The following is a 21,422-nucleotide window of genomic DNA, read 5'->3' on the forward strand; positions in this document are numbered from 1 at the left end:
TTCCTCGGCTCCACAATGGACAGACAGGCGGATCTTTCAAACCCACAGTTTGGCAAACCTAGGGGAATGTAGCCAACCAAAGTGTGTCTTTCATTTCTTATTCACTTGCACCTTGGCAGCTGGATTGGGCTTGGAATGTAACCAATCCGCCTCATGCTTAGTCTTACATGTACCTTGATGACTCACAATGTGACCCATCCGTTCGCACATTACACTTGTACTTGAGTGCCCCTGATTGGTGCACATTGTAACCAATCAAAACGTACCTTTTCCAAAACCACCCTGCACCCAATCATGCGCACCAAGCTTGAAAAGAATGTAAGCGGCTTTCCAAACTAAGGGGACGTTCTAGGAAAGCATGAGTCCGCTAGATTCAGCTGGTGTAAAATAAAGTATCTGCCTACCCTCCACGTGGTCTCAGCCTCAGACTCATCTTTTGGATCTTCTGTACCTCAGAGCTGAAATACCTTGGAGCAATAACACTCTTGAACTGTAACACTCGGAGCTGTACCACGAATATTTCCACAACAATTTCAGGGACGTTCCACACAAAGCCAACAGTTCACTGCCACATTAAAGAGGATTTGGTGGCTTGGTGTCATCTGGTCTGCAGAGTTTCGTTCCTCTGTTTAGCAGCTACTGCACCCTACGTGATGACAATCATTAGCAATTAAAGCAAACCACAGCCATATTTCCACTCTGCCTTCACAATACCACCATGCTTACTCAGAGCATCAGTCTCCTGTTGCCCTGTACAATGATAAATCATTCAATAATTGCCCACATCAGGAGCAAAACTTGGCTGAAAGAGTTGGTGACATACACTTATGACAATCGGTTACTTCCAAGGAAGGCACAAGGACTTCTAATGACCTAGACACACTTTTCAAAATGTATAGGAACCAGAGAGGGTAATGTGCACCTGGTTAATTGCACACATTACAATGTACAAGGACTCAGGTTTAAGCCCCCACTCCCCACTTGCAGAAGGAAAACTTCAAGAGCAGTGAAACAGTGCTGCAGAAATATGTTTCTCTCTTTCCCTATTTCCTCCTTTCCTCTCAATTTGTCTTAGCCTCAAATCAATAAATAACAAATAAAATATTTTTAAAAGAACATATAGGAATGGAAATTAATATTTCCCTAGAGAGAGGACACGCTTTCCTCACTTGGACATTACTTTTTTTTCATTAGATCTGGAACTTGACGTACACTAGAACTTGACCATGAAGTGTCCGCCTGAACCTGCCTCTGAGGCAGGGTCTGTCCTGTGGCCATAGTGGGCTGTTCCTTCTAACTGTTCCAGTCAAGCAAAACTCTGAGATCCAACCACCAGGAGGCAATCAGTCTATCTATCAGTCTCTATCCCTTTCTGCTATGGTCTCTCTAGCATATTGCTTCTTCTGTCGGCTTTTCTCAGAAACAAGACGTCCATGGAGAAGTCACACGCTGAGAGAACGAGCCCCATTTTAGAGACACCATCAGACACCAGGCCACTGTCCAGCCTCACAGCCCATGGCAGACCCTCATCCAGCAATTTTCATTTTAGACCAAAGGCTGCCATGATTCTCTCCCTTCTGAGTCTGTTCCTTCTAGGGAGTATACTGACCACTGGCATGTGCTTATCTCACTTGATAACTGAGTGACTTTTTACTTCACAACCTTTGGCCATCTCAAATATCCTTGGAAAATGTAACCTTTTCTTGATTGTCTGATTTTCTGTAGTTGCTCCAGTGAGATCAAAAGTTTGTCTTGACCTTCCTTACCAAAAATCAGACCAGCCACACCAAGCCATGGCTGGCCCCTTTCATTTACCATAGAATTTCTGAAGGCATGTGATGAGAACAGCAGCATGCAGGGAGGGGTGGGAGTACTGCCAGAGGCTCATGCATGATCCATCCTGACATATTCAGGTAAGAAGAGGGAGACACACAGAGAAATTTAAAGAGGAGAGACACCACAGCACTCAAACTTCCTCCGGTGTCATAGTACTCCCATGTGATGTACTAGAGACTCAAACCTGGACCCACACGTGGAAAGGCAGACTCCTGGCCAGATGATACATCTTTGTACCCCCCGAGAAAACAACTTTTGAGAGACTTTTTTCTGAACTTCTACCTAAACCATTTATGGTATAATAACCCATCTCACTCACAGTCTGGACATTGGATCAAGACTCAAGTGTGTCTCTGGGGAGAAAGCATAATGGTTCTGTAAAGAAAACTCTCATGAATGAGGCTCTGAGGCTCCAGGTTCAATCCCCAGCACCACCATCAGCCAGAATTGAGCAGTTCTCTAGTTAGTCTCCCCCCCCCCGTGTATCTTTTCTTTCTATACATCTCTCATTAAAAGCATATATATTTAAACACCTAAGTGTAGGCCTGTAAGTTTCCAGAACACCTCTTTAAAAAAAAACAAAAAAACTTAGCATTAAGTCCATAAAGCATGGGACAGGGTGGCCCATAGAGTGGCACAGTGGATAAAGTATTGGACTCATACATAAGGTCCGGAGTTCAATCCCTGGCAAATCAGAGTAATGTTCTGGTGTGTGTGTGTGTGTGTGTGTGTGTGTGTGTGTGTGTGTGTGTCCGTGCATGCACACACACTTTCTGTCATAAATAAATCAATTTTTAAAGAAAAGACATGGGGTGGATATTTCTGCCCCAACTACCAGTACATTGTAAAGTGTTAACCCTGCTGCTAATGTTCAGTCTGCCCTGGGCTCACTAAGCACCCCCATTTGCGAATCTGTAAGTAATCAGTAATGTCACTTCACTTCGCCTGCACAGCATTATTGGAACTGTGTCTTTGATGAACATGACCACATGGATTTCACTTCCCCAAAGTGGGAGTTGGGGTATTCGCATGCTTCCCTTGGACCTCATGTGCCATCTCACTTAGTAGGCAGTAACTGGCATCTTCTGAATTCACTGTCCCAGCTCCAGTTGTTGAGCACTAGGCACTAGTGGTATGCAGTACACACCACCTGTAGACACACGAAGGGAGGTGATCCTGATAGGTTTCTAAATTCCCCCAAGGTTCATAGAACCTGGGAAACTGCGGTTGAGAGGTTGCTTTGGTTTCTTGGCTATGCTGATAAGAAGCAGGTTAGTCCTACCCAGGAATTGCCAATGGAGAAAATGCGGACCTGATCCACTTAGTATTTTTCCAAGACTGATTTTAGCTTATCATCTGTTTGAATGGTCAAAGCCTTCCTCCCTCCACCCCACCGTCTTTAATAATCTTCCTGAGCTTTGATGTCGAATGCTAGCACAATGGGTCATTGTGAAGCCAGGCTTAGAAACCAGATATTGGCTTATTGGATCAGGTGTAACTGAGAGCTCCCTTACAAGTGACAGTTCCTATAACGTAGAGGAAAGCCACAGCCATGTTATTATCTAAACTGATGTCTCAGTCTCTCCTGGAGAGACATAACCCACCAGTATCTCTGGTGGTGTTGATGTTCATGGAAACATTTTGCAGCCTATCTTAGGAACATTTGGGAGAATGTTCTGGGTTGCAGTCACAGATTCCATGGAATGTTTTGGATACAGTTTGTGAGGGGGAAGGGGGAAAAACAACTAACAGAAAGATGGGGACAGTGAATAACAACATGGCAATTGACTAAGTGGATACAAGAGTTCAGCATAGTGACAATGCACTTGCAGATTACACTTGACAGATATAAACACAATAATAAACTCACAGGAGGAAATGGCCCCAAGATGTCACTCAAAGGGTTTGTAACTTGACTGTCAGAACTACTCTCCTCTCAGACTGCGCTGGGTGCGGGTGTTCCTCCAGTTTGTGCTGGACCCCAGGCAGCCAAAGTGCATCTGCCCTTGTCCTCTGGGAGCTTCTGTCATCAGCACATGTGACGCTCTACCAGGTGGACTGGCAAACCTTTTCACCCTGTTTTTGAGAGTGTGCTTTGATGCATAAAGTTTGAAATGTTGATAAGGTCCTACTTACCTACATTTTCCTAGGATGTGTGTGCTTTTGGGTGTCACTGCCTAATCCAAAGTCAAAATTACAAGCAAGTATACTCTCTTCTGCTCCGCAGTCTCAGCTCTGACATGCAAGTGTCTTCTATAGTTCTAGTTACTTATATTTTTGCATAGGGTGTGAATGAAATAAGAGATCCAAATATTATTTGTTGGCCTGGATGATTTTACAGGTCAGCAAACTTAGAAGGTTTGAGTCATGTGGTCTCACTGTTGACATGGGGCAGGTTCTTTCGTCTCTCTTTGCTTCAGTTTCCCCATATATAAAATAGAGAGCTAGAATAATGGCTTTGTTGGGGGTAGTGTAAGAACTAAATGAAAGGGCTGAGTGGTGGTGCACCTGGTTGAACACACAGGTTAGCATGCACAAATAAATACCTGGGTTCAAACCCCCGGTGGTCCCCACCTGCTGGGTGAAAGCTTTGCTAGGTCTTATGCATGGCAAAGAGAGCACAGGAGGGACCAGACGGTGACACACCTGGTGGAAAACACATGTCACTGTGCACAAGGACCTGGGTTCGAGCTTTATGAGTGGTGGAACAGTGCTGCAGGTGCCTCTCTCCATCCTCCTTCTCCTTCTCCTCCTCCTCCTCTTTCTTCTTCTTCTTCTTCTCCTTCTCCTTCTCCTTCTCCTTCTCCTTCTTCTTCTTCTTCTTCTTCTCCTTCTCCTCCTTCTTCTTCTTTGTCTCCTCCTCCTCCTCCTCTTCCTCCTCCTCCTCCTCCTCCTTCTTCTTTTTTGCTTCCAAGGTTATTGTTGGGTTTCAGTGGCTGCACTACAAATCCACTACTCCTAGGGGCCACTTCTTCTTTTTTTTTTTTTTATTCGATAGGACAGAGAGAAATTGGGGGGATAAGGGGGAGATAGAGAGAGAGAGGGAGAGAGAGGAACTGACAGCTGCAGATCTGCTTCACCACCTGTGCAGCATAATCCCCTGCAGGTGGGGAGCCAGGAGCTTGGACCAGGATCCTTATGCATGTCCTTACACTTAGTCTCTATCCAATAAACATGTAAATAAACATTTTTAAAGTAAATCTTGAAAAAAATGGAGAGTGGCCTAGGAGGTGGTACAATGCAATAAAGCACTGGACTCAAGTATGACATCCTGAGTTCCATCCCTGCTATCAAATGTGCCAGAGTGATGCTTCTGTTCATATTCTCTTACCTTCTCTTCTCTTCTTTCTCTTCTTTCCCTTCCCTTTCTCTCCTTCTCTCTTTCTCTCTCTCTCTCTCATTAATCAACCAACCAGTAAATATTTAGCAACCTGGGAAGTGTCACAGTAGATAAGGCATTGGACTCTCAAACATGATGTCCCTGGTTCAATTCCCCAGGACTGCAAGTACCAGAGTGAAGCTTTGGCTCTCCCCCCACCCAGTCCATATAAATAAGTCAATCTTTAAAAAAATAGAGGCCAGGTGGTGGTACAGCTGGCTGAGTGCTTATGTTAACATGCTCAGGGATCTAGGTACAAGACCGCTGTCCCCAACTGCAGGGGAGTGAATCAGTAGTGAATCAGGGCTGCAATTGTTTCCCCCTTCTTTCTTTCCCTTCCTATCTACTCCTTGACTCTCAATTTCTCTTTGTCTTTATCCAAACAAATAAATTAAAAGAAAATAAAAGAAGTATAGTGATTATGCAAACAGACTCTCATGCCTGTGGGTCCTAAGCCCCAGGTTCAATTCCCCACCAACATAAGCCAGATTTAAGCAGTGCTCTGGTTAAAAAGCAAATATTTAGAAGAACTAAATGGACACATGCATGCAGTTCACAGCACGTGCAGTGTAAATGTGACTCTGATTCTCTTGGCCAGACCCTTCCAGAATTTTAATGAAAGAGCAATGGTATATGCTCTCTACAAAATGCACTATCAAATAATACTATTTGAGGGGTCAGGCTGTGGCACAGCAGGTTAAGTGCACATGGCACAAAGCCACAGGTACCAGCATAAGGATCCTGGCCTGAGCCCCCGGCTCCCCACACACAGGGTGGATCACTTCCCAGGCGGTGAGGCAGGTCTGCAGGTGTCTGTCTTTCTCCCCCATCTCTGTCTTCCCCTCCTCTCTCCATTTCTTTCTGTCCTATCCAACAACAATGGCAGCAATAACAATAATAATAGCCACAAGAATGATAAAAATAATATAATTTGGCTGAGTTTCAAGGCACAGAGCAGGAGCTGGCCTGAGAGGGACAGCAGGTGGACGACAGTGCCAGTCTTAGGAGTGTGTGTATGTGGGGGGGGGTCTCAAAAAAAAAAGAGAGAGAGATACAAATGTGACTATCCATTATCTTAGCACCATGTGTTGCAAAGACAATTCATTACCCACAGAAAATCTTGACATCCTGATTAAGGCAACAATCAACCAGAGCTACAGGTCTATGTGTAGACTCTGGATTCCATTCCATTGACCTAGTCATCTGTCTCTATCATGCAGTCTGGCTGCAGCTTGCCACAAATACTGTAGATTTGTGTTGAGTTTACAAATGAGTTGCTGAGTGTTTACCTGTGCTGTTAGTTTTCAAGGTCACTAGAGTTATTGGAAGTCCCTAACAATTAAATACAAATTCTAGAACTGGCTTCTTGGCTTCTGGAAGAAAGGAAGCCATTCCGGGGCTTGATAGGAAATGCACTGAGCCTGTGGGTTGATTTGGAGAATACTACCAACTAAACAATATTAAATCTTCCACTCTGTGAGTGTGGGGTATATTTTCATTTTTCTTTTGTTTTAAATTTCTTTATTGGGGGATTAATGTTTTACATTTGACAGTAAATACAATAGTTTATAGCATTTCTCAATTTTCCACACAACAATTCAGTCCCCTCAAGGTCCTCTGCCATCCCTTTTGGACCTATACAATCCTGCCCACCCACTCCAGCGTCTTTTACTTTGATGCAATACACCAACCCCAGTTCAGGTGCTACATGTGTTTTCTCTTCTGAACTTGTTTTTCAATTTCTGCCTGTGAGGGAGATCATACCATAATCATCCTTCTGTTTCTTACTGATTTCACTTCACATAATTTCTTCAAGCTCCATCCAAGATAGGCTGAAAATGGTGAAATCACCCTTTTTAGTAGCTGAGTAGTATTCCATTATGTATCTAGACCACAACTTGCTCAGCCACTCATCTGTTGATGGACAGCTGGGTTGCTTCCAGGTTTTGGCTGTTACAAATTGTGCTGCTAAGAACATACGTATTGTGGTCCCAGGTGGTCTTGTTTGGTATTCCTAGTTGGCCCGGGAGAGGAAAGAAGAGAAACACAGCTGCTGCTCTATAACCCCGCCTCCAGAAGTCTCTCAAAACAATTTTCTAAGCTGTCAAATGAAAATACCAAAATGGTAAAAATCACTAGAATGGCCAGAACTACTAGATAAAAGCCTCATTTTTCTATGTCCTTTGAAATTTCTTTGAACAATGTCTGAGAATTTTCAAAGTTCACATCTTGCATATCTTTGATTAAATTGATTCACAAGAACCTCTTTCTTTTTATTGCAACTGTGAAGAAAGGTCTTTCTTCTTTAATTGCATTTTTAAAAATTTTTATATTTATTTTATTTATTTATTCCCTTTTGTTGCCCTTGTTGTTTTATTGTTGTAGTTATTATTGTTGTTGTTGTTGTTGGATAGGACAGAGAGAAATGGAGAGAGGGAGGGGAAGACAGAGAGGAGGAGTGAAAGATAGACACCTGCAGACCTGCTTCACCACCTGTGAAGCGACTCCCCTGCAGGTGGGGAGCCGGGGTTCGAACCGGGATCCTTATGCTGGTCCTTGTTCTTTGCGCCACCTGTGCTGAGCCCGCTGCACTACAGCCCGACTCCCCTTTAATTGCATTTTAAGAAAGTAACATATATTTAATACATCTTGGGGAGTGACATATTATCAAGCATGTGATTTGCAAATGCCTTTTCTCATTCAGTAACCGTTTTGTCACTTTGTTGATTGTCATTCTATGAAGACTTTTTTTCCCATTTGATGCCTCTATTCTATTTATTTCTTCTATGGTTTTCCTTTCTGTTTGTTATATTTGTGTTTGGCTTGCATGCTTTATAGCCTGCAGGTGTATGTTTAAGTTATGATTTCAAATCTTGAATCTATTTATTGATTGATGGGGCAGAGAGAAATTGAAAGGAAATGGGATGGTGAGAGAGAGAAAGAGAGAGAGAGAGATGCAACTCTGCTTCACTGCTCATGAAGCTTCCCCCCTGCAGATGGGGAACAAGGGCTTGGACCAGTGTCCTTGTGCACTCTAACTTGGGCATTCAACTAGGTGCACCACCACCTGGCCCCACCTTTCTTGTTTCTGTCTTGCTTCCTATCTGCTCACTGCCTTACGGTACCCTATGTGTCCTGATGCTTGGTGTTGTCCTTGTGTTCATCCACCTGTCAACACACTGCAATTTCTCTTTAATTTGTTCCCTGATTATTTGTTATGTAGGTGTCATTTAACTTCTACACTTGTGGACTTTCCAGTTCTTCTATTTGGTGGTTCCTAATCTCCCTCTGTGATCTGGCAGTACACAGCAGTCCCTCTTTGGCCAAATCTTCGTTTTCACTGGTTTCAGGGACCCTTGATCAAGCTCAGTCTGGAAATGATCATGTGTAATAAGATATTATAATATAGATTATTTTGAGAAAGACCACAGTTGCATCACTTTATTGTGGTATAGTCTTATAATAACTTTTTTAATTTTATTTTTCTTATATTTGATAGGACAGAGAGAAATTGAGAGAGGAAGGGAAGATAGGAGGTAGACTGAGAAACTTCAGCACTGCTTCAATGCTTATGAAGCTTTCCCCTGCAGATGGGGAGCGGAGGCTTGAACCTGGGTTCTTACACATGGTAACATATGCACTCAATCAGGTGCATTACCACCCAGTCACTATCACCACTTTTTTGCTACTTGCTAATGTCTTTTAAAATATATTTTATTATCCTTATTTGTTGGCTAGGCAGCCATAAATCAAGAGGGAAGTGGGTGATAGGAAGAGAGACAAGACACCTGCAGCCTTGCTTCACCACTCACAAAGCTTTCCCCCTGTAGGTGGAAACCAGGGGCTCAAACTTGGCACATAGTAACATGTGTACTCAACCAGGTGTACCACCACTTGGCTCCATTTGCTAATATCTTATTGTGTCTCATGTGTAAGATAAGCTTTATGTTAGGTCTGCATTGTAGGAAAAATGCAGTACATGTAGGGCTTGGTATTCTGCAATTCCAGTTATCAAGTGAGGGAGGGGGTTTTGGGGGTGGGGCTACTATATACAAAATAGCTGCTCTAAAGTTTTGTCTGTCTGGTCCAACAACTGAGCTTCCTTGGAAACAGTTTATCTGAATCTCCTTCCTGTATATAGAACATTAAAAAAAAAAAAAGCTCCTGATTTTTATTGAAACTATATGTCACTGCATAGCAAATATGGAAGCCAGATGCTCTCCTTTCAACAGGGCTTATGGGGCTACTGTCACCCATTGAGGACATTGGTGTTTGCTCCATGGCCTTTCTGAACTGATTGTGTAACATCTATCTTTGTCTTGTGCACCACAGAAGTAGCTGATGTCTCAGCTTGGTAGTGAGAAGCCTCTGTTTCACTCACAAATGCAGGGGTTAAGTTACATGGGCTTGGCTAAAGACCAGACAGCAGCAAATGAGAAGTGGTTAAAATGCACACCCAGCAGAGGTGCCTGCGATGAGAACTCCTAGCATGAAGAGACTCCATAGTGAAATCAGTTACATGCCTTTGGGCTTGTCCAGGGATGTAACAGAAAGCTTGCCTCCCCATGTTCACCTCAAGCCCCTGCAGTCACCTTAAGCAGCCTTCGGTATACGAAGACATAAAACAGCAGGACCAACTCCAGGATGAGAGTACCAGGTGCTCAGCCTGCGCAAGCTGGTGTCCCCTTTCATTCCTGAAGTGACTTTACTTACTTCCCAAATGCCAGGGTTAGGTCCTTCGCAGAGCTGGGTGATATAGCCCCCTAAACTGACTCACCAACTAATGGTTAGTTCTGCCTTCATCCGATTCTCACCAGGTAGTCTTCTTTTCCCTCTTTATTCTCTGGAATTCCCGTCCCTGCCTCTCTTGAAACAAACACCCTGCCCTCATTAGAACAAGCAGTGTTGATCAGTCCAGGTCTGTCAACCAAGCAGTGACAACTGAGCCCCCAGTGTGCTGTCACCATGTGACAAAAGTCCCAAGGAAGCAGGCCCTCATACAGGCCCCCCACAGGCCTCATGGCATTTGATTTGCTCCATATTCTGGAAGTTGAGTTCCATCTCACATATGATTATTAACTTTGACTACAGTGCAGTTAGACTGGAGACAAATGTATCCCAAGAGTCAAACTGGGGCCTGGAACCCAGGATGGACTTGAACCTGGGGATAGCCCAATTGCTGGAAGAGCAAGTTCAAGGTCTGGTTCTTAGTGTATAAGCTTTATATACTGTGCCCGCATGAGAGGAGGGGTCACGGAATCCCAGAGATTATACAAAAAAAGTGATTCTGACACAGGCCTCTTCCCCAGCCATCATCTACACTGAGACAATCAGGTGAAGGTCTTCACTTGTCCTCCGCCCTGTGGACCCATTTTGGACCTGGAGGTTGGCCCTGAAGGACTGGGTGTTTTGTGACTTGCCAGCTAGTGGCCACCAGGACCTCAGCTTTTTTTTTTCTACTAGAGAAATTGAGAGGGCATGGGGAAGGAGAGAGACAAGAGACTCACCTGAAGACCTGCTTCATCATGAGGCTTCCCCCTGCATATAGGGATGGGGGGGGCTTGAACCAGGTCCTTAGGCCTGGCAACGTGTGTGCATCATCTCCGAGGTCCCTCAGCTTATATTCTTGTCATAGAAGGTGTTGGATGCTTGGGTAGCCTCTCCAGAGCCAGATAAACCACCCTCTGACTCGGGAATTCCATGTCTGTCCAAGACAAGATGCTGGCTTCAGTCTGATCTGACAATTCACCTTTGTAATGCCTCAAGAACTGCCCCTGCAGCCAGGTTCTGAGGGCAGAGTCTCTGACGTGGGTAGTGGTGCCACACCAGACAGGCTACCTCAAGATCATCTCCTGATGGAGAAGCCCCTACCTTTCTTGTCCACTCACAGGCATGAGCACTCTGGGAGCCCTCCCGCTGTCCCCAAGCCTCCAGGCTCCCAAAGACCCCATGTGGCTACACATCTCAACTCATCATGGGTGGGCACCTCCTCCCAAGTCCTGAGTTCCTAGTGGGGATGTCAAACTTCAAGTTTGGGCACTTTGTGGGACCAAGTCCACAAATCAGCCTTGGATGCTGGCACCAGGCCCTGCCCACTGCCCCTGCCCCTCCAGAAGCCGATGGTCTCTTTCCTGGGGGGGGGGGGTCAGCAGTCATATCTGCATCTCAAACACCAGAGGACCCCACAGATCCTGCCCCCAGAAACCCCACCACCCACTTGGGGTACCATGCCTTTTGCCCTCCCACCCCCAGACCCCTATGAGCACAGTACTCAGGCCCTCAATGACCACGACAGAGGCGAGACTCAACTGAAACACATTTATTCAAGAGGACAGTTACAACCAGTGAAACCAGATGGCATAGGAACTTCTAGTGGCCACGAAAAGCTCTAGCTCAGTTGCCCGTGATCTCCCTCCCCAAGACCCACTGACATATGTGCCCATTCACTTCAGGGCACCCTCCAGTCCACACACTGACCTGCAACCCTGCCTTGTGGCCTACACAGTGACAAGATGTTGGAGCACAGCAAGAGACACTTCTCCAAGTGGAAGAAACTGAGTCACAGGTAACAGCAGGGTGGCACAGCAGAGCACAGTCAAGGACTGCTGCCCCATCCCTGCCCACCACATCCAGTTCGCCCATCTTGGGGGGTGGCCTGAGTGCCAGCTGTCCTCATCCTTTTATCCTTTTCTTCCTAGTGAGTGGGGACCCAGGACCAGCCCAGAAGGCTGGCACCCTGGACAGGTGTCTCCGATGTCTCTCAGTCTCATACATCTGACAGACGTGCTCCGGTGTCACCAAGCCCTAAGCATTTGGGCCTGGCCTTGGCTTTGGCGTCGACTGCTGCTCAGTGGTGCTTCCCAGTGGGGCTAGTCCTCTAGAGCTCCTGGTTGCTGTCTGGGCTTCTGGTGGCCCTGCATGAAAAAGAACAAAACTCCCCACCCCATTGGTTCAAACAAAACCTGGTGCCACAGTCAGCATCTCCTCCTCCTCTGCCCTGGATGCCACACGCTCCAAAGCCACCGACTTCCCCACCTGCCAGGCCACACCCAGGTCTTGCCCTGGGCTTGGCTTACTTAATGCTGCCAGCTGGTGTGGGAGGAACCTGCCCATCGTTGGCTAGGCTGGGCTGCTCACAGGGACTCTTGCCTCACTGGCGCAGGGGTTCCAGGGTGCTGCCTTCCTGGGGCTCCCCTAAAGCGGTATAGATGATTCTGAAGACGGGCTGGACCCTCCGGACGCCCCTCCAGGGCACAACCTCTCTGTTGCGCCCTCGCCTCTGGGACAGGCTCGCCCTGCCCTGCAACTCAGCTGTGCTGCACCCAGGCTCTTCAGGTATCTCTGGCCTCTGGGTAGCTGAGTCCTGGGCACTGGGAGGTACCCATGCCTGACCCTCTACGGTGGCGTCACATGCTGGTGGCCAGCATACAGCCCTGTGGAGGTCACTGTCACTAGAGGCCCCTGCATAAGCCTCTGCCACACTTGCATCTCTGCAGGAGGTCCAGGGACTTCTTGCTCTTGGGGCTGTGGCCTCCTGCTTCCTTGAGGCCCTGCTTTGGGCACTCCCTGTGCCTCTTAAATCTTGGTAAACAGATTCTTTCCTGTCTGGAGGGGAGCCAGGGGGCATGGCCAGAACACTAGTGTCTGACTCCTCCTCTGCTTCACTCCAGGGTACTTCTTTCTCTGGGGTCTTGGCACTCTCCAGGGACCACTCCTCCTCCGCCTTGATTTCTCTCAATAGGTAGCGGAGGGTAGGTGAACCTGGCGAGCCTCTGCTTCCTAGGGCTTGGGTTGGCTCACTGCCCCAGCCCCCTGCTCGTTTCCCGACTCCTCAATGGCCTGGCCTGCAGCGGTCTGCTCAGAGGCCTGGCTGCTCTCAGCATCGCCCAGGCAGGAGGGGCGCCTGCGCTTAACAGAAGAGGTCATGGCCTCCTGCAGCACCTGTGCTCCGGGCTCACTTGTTGGAGCTTCCGGTTGCTGCGGGCACATCTGAGGGGATGGTGCAAACAGCTCGGCTACCTCAGCCACAGCTGCCCGTCTGCCATGGGCCCTGCGGCCCCTGCCTATCTGCCTGCCCCTCTCCTGAGGCCTGCGCAGACTGTTCTCCCAATCTTCATCATCCTGAGTGAGTTTAATGAGCTCCAGGAAAGTGGGTGGGCACCCACGCTGGTCCATAAGCTCCAGCTTGCCCCGTAGGGTGGTGGACAAGTTGACCCGAGCCAGCAAGTGCTTGAGGCGGATACTGTCAGAGCGCTGGACGGACAGGGGGCTGAGCTGCACTGCCTTCTGCAACAGGGGCTCCAGGCGGAGCAGGAAGGCTGAAGCTTTCTCCCCGGCCCGTGGGAAGGTGTGCAGGAACCTGAGCTGAAAGGTCTTTTGGTCGCCCCTGTCCCCAAAGATCTGCATGAGGGCGGCCAGGCACTGGTCCACAGTAATGGAGTCGTTGCTGGAGCGCAGTACCCGGACGACAGACAGGGCAGGGCCCCGCAGGCTCTCAATCAGCCGCCTCCTTTTCTCAGGCTCAGACACCTGCCACAGCCTCATGGTCTCAGTGACCTGCTCCAGCCATACATCAAAAGCCTCCTCATCTGGGCCTGGAAACGAGTTGCCGGAAAACACTGGCAATTTCCGGTACCATAGGCTCTCCTGGGGCATCTGCAGGACCACAGGGCCGCCCTGGGCCCTAGGATGCACCTCAGCAGTGCTCTTCTCAGGGGGTCTAAGCCCCAGGATCTGGGCTACATCTGACAGTCTGCGACCCTCATCTTTGAGGAAGTTGTTGAGCCTATTGATAAACTCCGGGTCTGAATTCCGTGGCTTTACCACCACATCCCAGGTGCCTCCCCTGCCTTGAATCTTTGTGGGCACCATGGAGTAGTTGACATTGTCTGCCAGCTCAATGAAGACCACCTTGGTGTTGTCCTGCCTGCGGAACATCCTGCCTAGCATGCGGTAAGAGCACAGAGGATGCAGGCCTATACGCAAGGTCTCCCTGATCTCTGCCTCACTACACTCCACAGGAATCCCTAGGACCAGCAGGCCCTTCCTGGGGTCCATGTCCATGCCCTTGCACCAGTCCTCCAACAGGACCACAGCCATTGCTCCCACCTTCTCTGGATGGGTCTCACGGGAGCAGGAGCCAGCACAGAAGACTCTGGAACCTCCGTTCAGCTCTGGAGGGGAAGCGCCAGGGATCTGCAGTCTATACCCAAATAGAAAGCACATCATGAGTTCCCACGCCCAACCACCAAGAGCCCCTATCCCCTCTCCAAGGCTTCTGGGGCACAGTTAATACTTCCCACACCTCCCCAGGCCTAACTCTTCCAAACATATCCCTTCCTTGCTCACCTCCTGCTGGGGCTTCCTCCCCAAGGTCTGAGGGCTCAGCAGCAGCCTGCGAGTACCTGCAGGGAAGGCCAGTGTCACCAAGACAGCACAGGACTGTGCCCATCCAGAATCAGGGCACCTGCCAGCCCCCTGCCTCTGGGACAGATGCTGGAGATGATCCCACACACACACAGCTGGGGTCCACACAGTAGGGGAAGCAGGGGGATAGGAGAGCACAGGGGTGTAAGTTAACAGAGACAGGAGACAGGTAGGCCAGAAGCTCCCGTCAGAGAAATGTCATGTACTAAGGTTCAAGCCGAAGAAGCAACAGGTGATGAAGCCAGCTTCCAAAGAAGCCTTTGACCACAAGGGGCTTTAAAGGCAAGGAAGAACCTCTGCGGGACTGGAGAGACAATATGATGGTTCTGCAGAAAAACATGTGAGATCCCAGGTTCAATCCCAGCACCACCACAAGCCAAAGCTAAACAGTGCTGTGGTGTGTGTGTGTGTGTGTCTCTGTGTGTTTGTGTATATGTGTGTGTGTGTGAGAGAGAAAGAGAATCTAATTAAAGAAAATATTTCTAAAGAAAACTCTAGAATCAGAGCTTGTGTTCACAAATCATGTGGCAGTGTGCCTCGGGCAACTACCCAGGAGAATCTACATATCCCATCGGATAGACAACCCTACCCTACTCGGCCTGGCCCAATTCCCCTACTCACCAGAGAGCAACGCAGTGCTGATGGGAGCTAGGCTCCACCCAGCGGGCCACGGCCCGCTTTCTCGCTCCTGGTGACTACTCCTAGGGCCTGCAAGACAAGACACATGGTTCTCATGGCTCTGTCCAGGCAGCCTGCTCTGGCTGGACGAGCTGCATTCTGAACAGGCTTCCTTGTGCCCCTAGCAGACCCAGGGACACCCAACACAGTTCCAGCGTGGCCCAACATTTTAGGAGAGGAACTGAGAGGAACCCCCAAAATCTGGCCTCACACACGTGACAAAAGCAGCAGCAGTTTAACCAGACATCCACTCACGGGGCTGCAAGCCGAGTCACCCTACCGGCTGCAGGGGCTCATGGCTGGCCTTGGGAAAACATAGGAACTCTGACATCCCACCTTTGCAGACCACCTCACCTTCATTGCTGTTCCAAGCCCTGCCCTCCAAACCACACCCACCCAAGCCCCGCCCACAAAACCACACCCACCCAAGCCCCACCCTCCAAACCACACCTACTCAAGTCCCGCCCACAAAACCACACCCACCCAAGCCCCACCCTCCAAACCACACCTACTCAAGCCCCGCCCTCCAAACCGCACCCACTCCAAGTCCCGCCCCACCTAAGCCCCACCCCCTACCACCAGTCCCCACCCCCACGCAAACGCAACTAATTTTTTTGGCGCCCACCAAACTTTTTTTTTTTCCTTAGAGGCAGAGAGGATTCTGGGAAAAAGCCAGCTTGTAAAGCGTACATTCCACCACGTGGAAGGACGCCGGCACCAGGCCACAGCATGGGAGCGCCCGCACAGTGGGGGCTTCCTAGGCAATGCAGGAGCGCTGTGCTATCTCCTTTCTCTCCTCTAGTAAAAAAAATCTACTGGAAGCAGCGGAATCCTACAGAAAGGAAGCCGCAGATACGACCTGGGCAACAAGTCACAAATAAGGAAAAAAATAAAGTAAAATAAAATAGCCATAAAAACTAGAGTGCAATAAAGGGAGAGACACCACCGGGTTTGCCATGTGCACAAACGCTGGTCCTTGTCCTTGCACATGATAAAGTCTGCACTAACCGCATGAGTTCTCTCCTAGCTCTTACACTGAACTAGACACAAGCAAGGGAGACGCAACCCTGAGACAAAGGGCCTTCCACGTGGTGCCGGACTCGAGCCCTCCCCCCTCCCCCCACACACACACCGTGTTAGCTCTCCAACCCTCAAACCCAGTTCTTGCAGGCTATCTCAACCCCCTACCGAAGTCTCATTGCCAAACAGGCCCTCTGGCTCAACGGAGCCCACACTTGGCGTCCATTAGTCAGATGGCTCAAACTTACCCCTTCCCAGGCCCCAAAATAAGCCGTGAACCACACACACCCCGGGTTCCATCTGCACACCACACCACGCCACCTCCTGGAGTCCCCCCACACCTCCACACACTGCAGGCTCGCTAGCACAGGCACCTTTGTTCGGTGAGAGCTGGGAAAGTGAGGACAGGCCCGAAGCACTTTCTCTCTACAGGGGGAGGCCTAGCCACTGAGGGCTCTGGGCAGGTTTAGGAGTGCTGGTCCCAGCTCAGCAAAGGGCAGAGCAGTGGCATGGCAGGCCTGCACTAGCAGGGTTCGGCGTTCTGCCTAACCCAAAGCTACCCTTGGCCCGTCGGTACCCCCACCCCCAGTATTCTGCACTGCTGTCTGTGCCAGGGCCCCACACTCACCGGCTGGAGAAACTGGCTAGTGGGCCACACCGGTCCAAGGCCGGTCCAAACCCGCTCACGCGGAGGCTCAGACTGCAAGGAGGGAGGAACAGTGGTGGCGAGAATTTATAAGGTGGGAAGACACGCCCCCTCGGGAACCAAGCATGGCCCCCAGCGCCTGCGCAATCGCAGGGGGAGCCCCTCCCCCCCTGTGAAGGGGGCGTCTTCCCAGGCCCCTGTCCCGAACCCAATGCCCCTGGTGTCCCACTGACTTGTGACAGTGATGGGGATAGCTGACTTTGCAGGTCCAGACTGCGTCCAGCCCTAGACGAGCCAAGAGGGGCCCCCCACTCCCACCACATGGAACGCCCACCCCCACCCCCACTAACGCTCTCTGTAGCACATGGCTAGACTCGGTAGAAATTGGCGGGAGCTGCTCTACCGGTCTCCAAATTTGAATGTTGCAAGTAGGTGCGGGCCGGGTGCATAGCAAGATCCCTGAGGCGTGTGAGCCAAAGGGTAGATCGAACCCGCTTTTTTTTTTTTTTGGTACAGACTGTGCTGGAGTGACCAAACCCTTTTTTTTTTTTTTTTTTTTTGGTACAGACTGTGCTGCAGTGACCGAACCGCTTTTTTTGTACAGACTGTGCTGTAGTGACGGAACCGTTTTTTTTTTTTGTACAGACTGTGCTATAGTGACCGAACCCGCTTTTTTTTGTACAGACTGTGCTGTAGTGACAGAACCATTTTTTTTTGTACAGACTGTGCTGCAGTGACCGAACCCGCTTTTTTTTGTACAGACTGTGCTGCAGTGACGGAACCCGCTTTTTTTTTTTTTGGTACAGACTGTGCTGCAGTGACCGAACCCGCTTTTTTTTTTTTGTACAGACTGTGCTGTACTGACCGAACCCGCTTTTTTTTTTTTGGTACAGACTGTGCTGTAGTGACGGAACCCGCTTTTTTTTGTACAGACTGTGCTGTACTGACCTAACCCGCTTTTTTTTTTTTTTGGTACAGACTGTGCTGTAGTGACCGAACCCGCTTTTTCTTTCCTTCTTTTTTTTTGTACAGACTGTGCTGCAGTGACCGAACCCGCTTTTTTTTGTACAGACTGTGCTGTAGTGAGGGAACCCGCTTTTTTTTTTTGGTACACACTGTGCTGCAGTGACCGAACCCGCTTTTTTTTGTACAGACTGTGCTGTAGTGACGGAACCGTTTTTTTTTTTTTTTGTACAGACTGTGCTGTAGTGACCGAACCCGCTTTTTCTTTCCTTTTTTTTTGTACAGACTGTGCTGCAGTGACCGAACCCGCTTTTTTTTGTACAGACTGTGCTGTAGTGACCGAACCCGCTTTTTTTTGTACAGACTGTGCTGTAGTGACGGAACCGTTTTTTTTTTTTTTGTACAGACTGTGCTGCAGTGACCGAACCCGCTTTTTTTTTTTGGTACAGACTGTGCTGTAGTGACGGAACCGTTTTTTTTTTTTTTGTACAGACTGTGCTGCAGTGACCGAACCCGCTTTTTTTTGTACAGACTGTGCTGTAGTGACGGAACCCGCTTTTTTTTGTACAGACTGTGCTGCAGTGACCGAACCCGCTTTTTTTTTTTTTTTGTACAGACTGTGCTGCAGTGACCGAACCCGCTTTTTTTTTTTGGTACAGACTGTGCTGTAGTGACGGAACCGTTTTTTTTTTTTTTGTACAGACTGTGCTGCAGTGACCGAACCCGCTTTTTTTTGTACAGACTGTGCTGTAGTGACGGAACCCGCTTTTTTTTGTACAGACTGTGCTGCAGTGACCGAACCCGCTTTTTTTTTTTTTTTGTACAGACTGTGCTGCAGTGACCGAACCCGCTTTTTTTTTTTGGTACAGACTGTGCTGTAGTGACGGAACCGTTTTTTTTTTTTTTGTACAGACTGTGCTGCAGTGACCGAACCCGCTTTTTTTTGTACAGACTGTGCTGTAGTGACGGAACCCGCTTTTTTTTGTACAGACTGTGCTGCAGTGACCGAACCCGCTTTTTTTTTTTTTTTGTACAGACTGTGCTGCAGTGACGGAACCCGCTTTTTTTTGTACAGACTGTGCTGTACTGACCGAACCCGCTTTTTTTTTTTTTTGGTACAGACTGTGCTGTAGTGACCGAACCCGCTTTTTTTTGTACAGACTGTGCTGCAGTGACCGAACCCGCTTTTTTTTGTACAGACTGTGCTGTAGTGACGGAACCCGCTTTTTTTTTTTTTGGTACAGACTGTGCTGCAGTGACCGAACCCGCTTTTTTTTGTACAGACTGTGCTGCAGTGACCGAACCCGCTTTTTTTTGTACAGACTGTGCTGCAGTGACCGAACCCGCTTTTTTTTTTTGGTACAGACTGTGCTGTAGTGACGGAACCGTTTTTTTTTTTTTTTTTATACAGACTGTGCTGCAGTGACCGAACCCGCTTTTTTTTGGTACAGACTGTGCTGCAGTGACCGAACCCGCTTTTTTTTGTACAGACTGTGCTGCAGTGACCGAACCCGCTTTTTTTTGTACAGACTGTGCTGTAGTGACCGAACCCGCTTTTTTTTTTTTTTGGTACAGACTGTGCTGTAGTGACCGAACCCGCTTTTTTTTGTACAGACTGTGCTGTAGTGACGGAACCCGCTTTTTTTTGTACAGACTGTGCTGTAGTGACGGAACCCGCTTTTTTTTTTTTTTGGTACAGACTGTGCTGCAGTGACCGAACCCGCTTTTTTTTGTACAGACTGTGCTGTACTGACCGAACCCGCTTTTTTTTTTTTTGGTACAGACTGTGCTGTAGTGACCGAACCCGCTTTTTTTTGTACAGACTGTGCTGCAGTGACCGAACCCGCTTTTTTTTGTACAGACTGTGCTGCAGTGACCGAACCCGCTTTTTTTTGTACAGACTGTGCTGTAGTGACGGAACCCGCTTTTTTTTTTTTTTTGGTACAGACTGTGCTGCAGTGACCGAACCCGCTTTTTTTTGTACAGACTGTGCTGTACTGACCGAACCCGCTTTTTTTTTTTTTTGGTACAGACTGTGCTGTAGTGACCGAACCCGCTTTTTTTTGTACAGACTGTGCTGCAGTGACCGAACCCGCTTTTTTTTGTACAGACTGTGCTGCAGTGACCGAACCCGCTTTTTTTTTTTGGTACAGACTGTGCTGTAGTGACGGAACCGTTTTTTTTTTTTTTTGTACAGACTGTGCTGCAGTGACCGAACCCGCTTTTTTTTGGTACAGACTGTGCTGCAGTGACCGAACCCGCTTTTTTTTGTACAGACTGTGCTGCAGTGACCGAACCCGCTTTTTTTTGTACAGACTGTGCTGTAGTGACCGAACCCGCTTTTTTTTTTTTTTGGTACAGACTGTGCTGTAGTGACCGAACCCGCTTTTTTTTGTACAGACTGTGCTGTAGTGACGGAACCGCTTTTTTTTGTACAGACTGTGCTGTAGTGACGGAACCCGCTTTTTTTTTTTTTTGGTACAGACTGTGCTGCAGTGACCGAACCCGCTTTTTTTTGTACAGACTGTGCTGTACTGACCGAACCCGCTTTTTTTTTTTTTGGTACAGACTGTGCTGTAGTGACCGAACCCGCTTTTTTTTGTACAGACTGTGCTGCAGTGACCGAACCCGCTTTTTTTTGTACAGACTGTGCTGCAGTGACCGAACCCGCTTTTTTTTGTACAGACTGTGCTGTAGTGAAGGAACCCGCTTTTTTTTTTTTTTTGGTACAGACTGTGCTGCAGTGACCGAACCCGCTTTTTTTTTTTTTTGGTACAGACTGTGCTGTAGTGACGGAACCGTTTTTTTTTTTTTTTTGTACAGACTGTGCTGCAGTGACCGAACCCGCTTTTTTTTGTACAGACTGTGCTGTAGTGACGGAACCCGCTTTTTTTTTTTTTTTTTTTGGTACAGACTGTGCTGTAGTGACGGAACCCGCTTTTTTTTGTACAGACTGTGCTGTACTGACCGAACCCGCTTTTTTTTTTTTTTTGGTACAGACTGTGCTGTAGTGACCGAACCCGCTTTTTTTTGTACAGACTGTGCTGCAGTGACCGAACCCGCTTTTTTTTGTACAGACTGTGCTGCAGTGACCGAACCCGCTTTTTTTTTTTGGTACAGACTGTGCTGTAGTGACGGAACCGTTTTTTTTTTTTTTTGTACAGACTGTGCTGCAGTGACCGAACCCGCTTTTTTTTGTACAGACTGTGCTGCAGTGACCGAACCCGCTTTTTTTTGTACAGACTGTGCTGTAGTGACCGAACCCGCTTTTTTTTTTTTTGGTACAGACTGTGCTGCAGTGACCGAACCCGCTTTTTTTTGTACAGACTGTGCTGTACTGACCGAACCCGCTTTTTTTTTTTTTTGGTACAGACTGTGCTGTAGTGACCGAACCCGCTTTTTTTTGTACAGACTGTGCTGCAGTGACCGAACCCGCTTTTTTTTGTACAGACTGTGCTGCAGTGACCGAACCCG

General features: G+C 48.3%; 1 protein-coding gene across 1 annotated transcript; it reads right to left on the reverse strand.

Moving 5' to 3' along the window:
* Positions 1–11,764: 11,764 nt before the first annotated feature.
* On the reverse strand, positions 11,765–15,354 carry PNMA5 (PNMA family member 5). The gene is made up of 3 exons (XM_007539072.2): positions 15,263–15,354; positions 14,564–14,619; positions 11,765–14,417 (listed from the first exon to the last, which is right to left on the reverse strand). Exon 3 carries the CDS (start codon positions 14,312–14,314, stop codon positions 12,995–12,997), a length of 1,320 nt encoding a protein of 439 aa, XP_007539134.1. The 5' UTR covers positions 14,315–14,417; positions 14,564–14,619; positions 15,263–15,354; the 3' UTR covers positions 11,765–12,994.
* Between the last annotated feature and the right edge of the window lie 6,068 nt (positions 15,355–21,422).

This window comes from Erinaceus europaeus, chromosome X (genome assembly GCF_950295315.1).
Source record: "Erinaceus europaeus chromosome X, mEriEur2.1, whole genome shotgun sequence".
In the NCBI taxonomy this organism is placed as follows: domain Eukaryota; kingdom Metazoa; phylum Chordata; class Mammalia; order Eulipotyphla; family Erinaceidae; genus Erinaceus; species Erinaceus europaeus.

What these genes read in the sequence shown, in the direction of transcription:
- PNMA5 (XM_007539072.2), bottom strand. Translation starts at nt 14,314, where the DNA reads ATGGCTGTGGTCCTGTTGGAGGACTGGTGCAAGGGCATGGACATGGAC.